The 7,153-nt window shown below is 34.9% G+C and overlaps 1 protein-coding gene across 4 annotated transcripts in view; it reads right to left on the bottom strand.

Moving 5' to 3' along the window:
* Positions 1-243: 243 nt before the first annotated feature.
* Positions 244-7,153, bottom strand: part of EHBP1 (EH domain binding protein 1) — a 255,492-nt gene continuing 248,582 nt past the window's right edge. For all 4 annotated transcript variants that reach the window (XM_087716798.1, XM_014064362.2, XM_087716799.1 and 1 more), the window contains 2 exons: positions 1,596-1,710; positions 244-1,286 (listed from right to left, as the gene is read on the bottom strand). In XM_087716798.1, the coding sequence (XP_087572924.1) occupies positions 1,196-1,286; positions 1,596-1,710 (206 nt within the window). In that variant the 3' untranslated portion in view covers positions 244-1,195. The remainder of the gene's footprint in view (positions 1,287-1,595; positions 1,711-7,153) is intronic.

The raw sequence follows: 7,153 nt of genomic DNA, 5'->3' as shown, positions 1-7,153 counted from the left end.
TGCCCAATCTTTGTGTAATACATTTGTAAAATAATTCTAAATATTAAACAATAAATAAGTCATATATAATGATTACAAATAAAAAAGAGATTAATGCTCTCCCAATTAGTTCCAATTTCTCAAACCCAAAAAGATTGAGGGGGGGATTTTTGTGTGTGTGTTTTAGGTTGACAATTACGCCACCATAAGGTCCTAGAGAAATACCTGGATTTGAAATGTATAAAAAAAACAGCCCAGCCCAGCTTTGATAAGAAAGATCCAGCTTTTATTGAAAAATTATACATAACTTGGTATTGTAATAAATAAACATAACCATTTCCACAAAAATGAGCATGATGCTAGAGAAGGATATATTTACTTGCAAGATTTTGCAAACAATGGCAAGACAGACCCCTGATGGATACAGAATAAATATTAACAGCACTGTAGAACCAGAGTGCAGAGGTGCAGCACAAGATCAAGAAAAGGGAACTAAACTAACAGGTAAATAAATAATTAATAAAAACGGGGTAGCCTCAAAAGAAGAATTTTCTGTAAACTGATCATACTTCAGTTAGCCTTATCTTTAAAATCACTTTTGTTAAGTTGCAAGGTTCTTGAAAGATTGATTAAAAAGAACTGCTCTCCGAGAACATAAGAAAGCTTTAAATTTTATAATTGTACTTACAATGAAAATGTAAAACTGCAGCTGAAAAACGCATGTAAATATAACACATTGAAAGAAATGGTATGAATATGATCTAACAATAAAATGGTTGATAGCATATTTAATATTACATATGGCAGAACTAGAGGAAACAATTGAGCATATGTTTCCTTCTTTCTCTGCTATGCGTCTACATAGAACAATGTATTTGCAAGTTTTTTAAACTAAAAACATAACACTAAGGTTTTCTCCCTTCTTACACAACTGGATGGCTGCTTAAACATTTGGGAGCAAACTTATTTAAGATAATTAAACCCACAAAAAAAATCCTGGTGGAACGCTAATTCTGAAACCCCATTGCTTGAATGAAAAGGGGAAGAGAATCAGAAATCAATTTAAGATAAAGTTGATTCGGTCAAATGGAAAATTCTGAAATTTTAAGAGGCCTTTTTGTGATTTAGTTTTTCTAGTCTTGTTGTTGGCATATGTCCAAAATGTAAGAAGGCTGAAGTTACAAAAAGTGACAGTATCTTGGGCCGTGAAAGCTAGTCATTGAAGGATACATTTCTCTTCTTTCTTGGCCATTTTTCCTTTGTTTTGTTCAAGAGTCCTTTCCAAATGCTCATCTTCTTCTTCAGCCCTAAAAAATCAAATACAATTGTCAGTAGTTTTCCTAACAAAATTCTGCTTTACATTTCAATATAGGAGTCATGCACAGATAAGGAGTTTAGGCAGCAGTCACTTCAGGGACCAGGTTACACCATCTGTTTCCATAGGTAAGAAGTAGTAGCAGATCACTTTACCAAAATGCAGGACCTAAGGAGATTTAATTGCTTCAATGCCGAGTGACTGACCTTTTCCTGAAGGTTATTTTCTTGAATATAAAACTTAAATACCGTCAAGGAACACTTGATTTTATTACTGGAGTTCATAAAAATATGAAACGTACTGTTTTTCTTGGGCATCTAAATCTCTGACCAGTGCATCACGCTTATTAACGAGAATAACAAGTTCATCTAGCAAAAGTTGCTCCCGCCTCTTCTGAGCTTCAGTCTTTTGCCAGTCTGAAAAGAGAAGAAATTCAGAAATGTGATCTTTGAGAGCTTAATATATTTATGATATTAACAAATCAGTGTCACTGCTCTGGTTTCTATAACAGAGCCATGTCCTTTGTAGAGACCCATAATGGATTATTTCACTTTCCTATGGATCTATATAACTACAAGAAATCTAATTTGACTTTAGCAGATCCAATATTTTTCAGCATTATTAAACAAAACCTATGGAAAATTTCTGAGAAATACTAGTCAGTAACATAAACATGTATAAAATGAAGTAAGTTTTTTTGGTGTGTGTGTGTGATTTGGGGGTTGTGGTTTTCCTATATTCATGTATTTGAGAAAAAACATTTTACTCAACAAATCGTATTTAAGAGAAGATATGCAAAAGATTATATTATTATTATTGATGTTTATGATCTCATTTTTATTACAGCTTTTCCTAAATAACTTCCATTCCCTTTCAGTGTATTAGAGATTTTGTTTCTGAACCAGAAAAAGATACAGATTGAAAACTGCAAAACAATAAAACTTTATCACAATGCAATTTCCTTTCTCTTACAAATTGATTATAATTTTCCTTTCCTCCCCTTTGCTATATCTTAGCAATTGAAAATACCTCACACTGATCACTCACTAGGCACCTCGGAATAACTTTAAAACGAGAATCAACAATTAGTTGATCAACAACTAGTTGATTCTCCTATAAAATCAAATATATCTATTAAATAATATTACTCAATTCCCCCATAACAATACAGATTAATTGATAGTTTTTTTTCTAATAAGATGAATCTTAAGTTCACATAATTTCCAGGTTTGTTAATAGCCACAAGAAGACAACTTGTATATGTAAGAATTTATATCTTTTTCTTCCATTGTTCAGGTTTGCTTTATTTTTCAAGAGGTCATAGAAGGAATGAGATCCTCTCATATTTAGTCAGGTCTCTTTGCTGATATCTCTTCTTATAAGACAAACAGTATCAATGTTTCATTAAAAAGGGCAGTTTTAACACTGGAGCATACCAAACAAACTGCTCTAGAGGCCAGACAGCAAGGGCCTGTATCTGTCACTCAACTACCACCCTGTCCCGCCTCCCTCATTAGGAAGATAAACAATGAAGAGAAGGAGAAGGAGATGATGAGAGAGATAGAGGAACAAATGAGAAGCAGGAGGGAAACAGGACACCCACCTTTTTTAAAATCAACAACAACAACAACACAGAAAACCCTCCACAGCTTCTGACTCATGTAGTGTTGCTATCTATCAACTTTCCCCCCAAAAGCAGAGGAAAGGTACTAGACGTCTTTTGGATTTCTCTCTTCCCTGTCCATTGCCCTGAGCAATCATGTTAAGCCTCACATGGCTGGTGCTTATTCAGATAAACCTAACAATGCACCCCAACGGTTACCATGTGAATCTTCACAAACCACACAAGAATGTGCTGGTTCAAATCCCCCTGACCCCCCCTGGAAAGCAAAATTTATTCAAGGCAGAAAACTGTTCAGAAGCTTTATGAAAGCAAGTGGTGCCAGAGTGAATTTGGTTTTGTATTTACAAATTAAAAATTAGATGCAGATTCATCCAATAAAGCTTAGAATGGCAATAAAAAAACCAGGAATGTGTGGACCTTTAAATTGCTTTCCCAATATGCATAATTAGCATATGCATACTAATAGACATAAGGGGAATGCATGGTCATGCAGAGAAGCAGAAACTAACTATTTTATTTAGATATTTCACTGAGAAGGGAGGAAACCAACCCAATTTTACCTTTTAAAAATGACAGATTCTCCTATTATTCAGCAATAGCCAACACCTGCATTTTAATTTAAGAAAAACATATTTCTAACCTATACAGATACAAAGCCTGTTTGGAATAACGTTTCAGGGATCAGGCTAGTAATTGGGAGACTGTGAGTTTTAGTCCCACCTTAGGCACAAAGTCAACTGGGTGACCTTGGGCCAGTTGCTCTCTCTCAGCTCTTGGGGGAAGCAATAGCCAACCATTTCTGAAAAACCTTGCTAAGAAAATTGAAGGGATTTTTCCAAGTAGTCTTTGAGAACTGGACATAATTGAATGGAGGGGAAATAACCTCTATGCATAACTTTGTGAAAATGTTACATCTCAATTCCTACATTCGAAGCTGGAAAGTAAGGCTGGAACAACTACTATCTCTAGACTGAAAGAATGTCCAAACTCTATTATCCAAAATACTGTTCAAAATGAAAGCACAGATTTCCGGAATTCGTTTTCTATGTAAAATCAATTTAAGCAAAGATTTCTTTATTGGATAAGTACCACAGTTTCATTAAGGTACTAAATATAATTTTATTTACAGTGTGAAATATTCTGATCGAAGTAAATAATGGACATGTTAATTTTGCTGATCATGCTGTGGGTTAATAATCAGATATCCAAAATTATACGTCCTGCAGTCTTAGGTGAAAACATTTTTGAACAACCTGCTTAAGCAACCACCTGTACCTTCTTTGTACATACATTTCAGTTACTCCTCATTGCAATTATATAGAAAAACTTCTACTAATTTCAAGTAAACTCACTCCAGGTACAGGTGTCCCCCCCCCTCTCTTTTCTGACAACAGCAAATTTGGCACTATTGGCCAAGATAGATTCTTAACAATAAAAAAATATGTTGCTTCAAAACAGCAGCTAAATTCCCTCCCATGTCACAAAGAAAACTGCCTTTGAAATTAACGATAATTGGTTATATCTTATAAATGTAAGTTGTTTAAAGGGAGTAAAAAGCAAAAACGTTTGTTAGGATTAACACTGCAATTCTATACATGTGAACTCTCGTGTCCCAAATAAATCCAATCAGATCTACTCTTAAGTAAATGGGTGAAGGACTGCAACCCAAATAATCTGTGTTTCTTTAACCCTTTGGGTTCTTGGTATCATTATTCTTATTCCTGACATGGCTACAACCCTTTGGGTTCTCTCTCTCCCTCCCTCCCTCCCTCCCCCCCTCTCTCTCACACACTATTAATCATTTATCATCTGCCTGCCTGCCTACCTAGGAAACGACCATCTTCCTCATAGGATTGACTGCAATATTAACAATAATTACAAACCTTTCACTCTATCTCTTTGTACTATAAATGGTTGTCTATCTAGACTCATCAACTATAACCTTATATTAAGTATTTGTATGTGATGTTCAATTTTTAAGGATCTTTATTTTTAATATACATTCATGACAATTACAGCACAGAGATGTATTTGTTTTACTGATGTTTATATCTTTGTATTTTTATAAAAAGACCATTACAAGCATTCTGGAAGAAAAACATCAGAATGAAAATGATCTATGCTTTACTATTAAAAAAAGAAACTTTCAAGGTTGACACTATAAAATAATACAGTTTTGATTAAAATTAACATGAGTTTTGTAAACAGCATATTGAGTGACTCTAGTTAAAGTCTTAGCTTTAATATCAGTCAACTGACAATCCTGAAAGAGTTTCCTCCTCCTCCTCCATCATCATCATCATCATCATCATCATCATCATCATCATCATCATCATCATCATCATCATCATCATCCATTTGATAGAATTCTACTGCTGAAGCTAATCAATCTATGGAGTACTGTGGCCAGAACTATGTAACAAAACTTAAATAGATTTACAAATGGGGTTTTAGAGGATAAGCTCCTCCACAGGATTACCTATTGATTTTAAATATAAAAAGCTTATCATATAAATCATAACTACAAAAATAGTGAACCTATGCACAAATCCTTTAAGAAGTGCACACACTTCAAACTTGAAGCCAAGAATAAATGTAGAACATTCTAACGAAGATCCATTTCTTGGATGGAAAACTGTGCCCCCACCTCTCCCCTAGGGTGTGCAAAACAGGAACATAAATCTTTTCCAAGAAGATATTACATTTGAACCAAAAAGACCATGCATCAATGAAGATTCTCAATACTCAGCTAGTGTCAATGAGACAATTTGATTCCACAGTAATTATGAACCTCCTTCATGTTTCATGAAAGCACATATGAACAACCTGGCAACTTATTTGGAGCTCCAGCCCTTCTTACCCATGTAGTGTAATTTTATTCTGTTCCAAAAGGTAAGATCTCTACAAAGCTGTTACATTACTAGTAAGACTACAAGTTAAAAGGTCAGGTTGCGGATCCCTTTCTTAAAGGTGAGGTTCGTAGGAACTAAGTGCAACTCTGAAAAGTGTCTGCTCCACAGCTTGATAATGAGAGCTTTGGAGCAATACACAACTTGAAAGCAAAGCTCACAAAATCTTTTATAAAGTTAAATGTCTCAGGATGGGAATGAGCAGCATCTGCATTTAAGTACATAACTGCAAATAGATTATATGGTGTTATATAGATATATATTAAACCATTTATATCCCTGTTATTTGTACAACTCTAAATATGTCACGATTAAACTCCTCAACAATTTCATGTTAAATAGCATGTTAGGACAATGCTGAACTCTGTGAAACTGCATATTCAAACGATGGGACGTCAAACAGCATCTCCTAGTATCACCTTCTGAAATTTGCTCTCCAGCTGGGAAATACTAAAACCACTGCAGGACAGGCTGCAAATATGCAAGCATTGGCTATACACACAAGGCCAACACTTTTGATGGAAATAAGGTTATAGGATTATTTAAAATTTCTATTTGCAAAGCATCATAATCTACACTTTTGCTTGTTTTAAGGCTTGGATCCATACTTAATAGAGTTTTACAAATCACAGCTGCAGGGTGTGTGGCCCAAAATTTTGGTATTGTCTCCAGAGCCTCCTGAAAAGCTGTTGACAAACTTTGTTAACCCATCCCCACACTATCATCCTGCAGTGACACAAAATAATATATAACTCATGCTGGTCATACAGTAAGGTTTTGCACAGTTTCCTCCGTTGAATGGAATAGATCAGGAACTGGCCACTGTTCTACCCAGCTAGACGTTAAGTGCCATGCATATACAACTAATTTCCTTATCACACAAAGAAGGAAACAAACCAAATAATAACATTTTTCTTCTGGTCAGCTATTGCATTTTTAGCTGTCTTGTCCACTGTATGTGGACAATGGTGACTTTCTTTCCATTAGCCTTTACTTTTTTTTTTTTAATGTGAAGGTTCACTGAAGTGGTGCTCAGATGTTGCTGTCTTGATTTACTGCTTTCCTGGCCAAGCAAGTCTACTTTTCATTTGTCTATTCACAATTGCTCATTTTTCCAGGAAGAAGAGAGTGAAAAAAATAAGAAATGGCAAGACAGACACTTGTGCCAGAAAAAAAGAGGAAGCACTCTCGAATAAGGGATTTGTTAATTAAAAAATATCTTGGGTCAGTTGATTAACAGATCAAGAACCATTTCTTGATGTTCATGATTGCTAGGAGACATTCGGAGATGGGCAGACATTGCTTTTGATTTGTTCTCCTGGTTCC

This window comes from Thamnophis sirtalis, unplaced genomic scaffold (assembly GCF_051295495.1).
Source record: "Thamnophis sirtalis isolate CommonGarterSnake01/CBP01778 unplaced genomic scaffold, rThaSir2_p1.2 scaffold_5, whole genome shotgun sequence".
NCBI lineage: Eukaryota > Metazoa > Chordata > Lepidosauria > Squamata > Natricidae > Thamnophis > Thamnophis sirtalis.
This window is presented reverse-complemented; position numbering and strand designations above follow the sequence as displayed.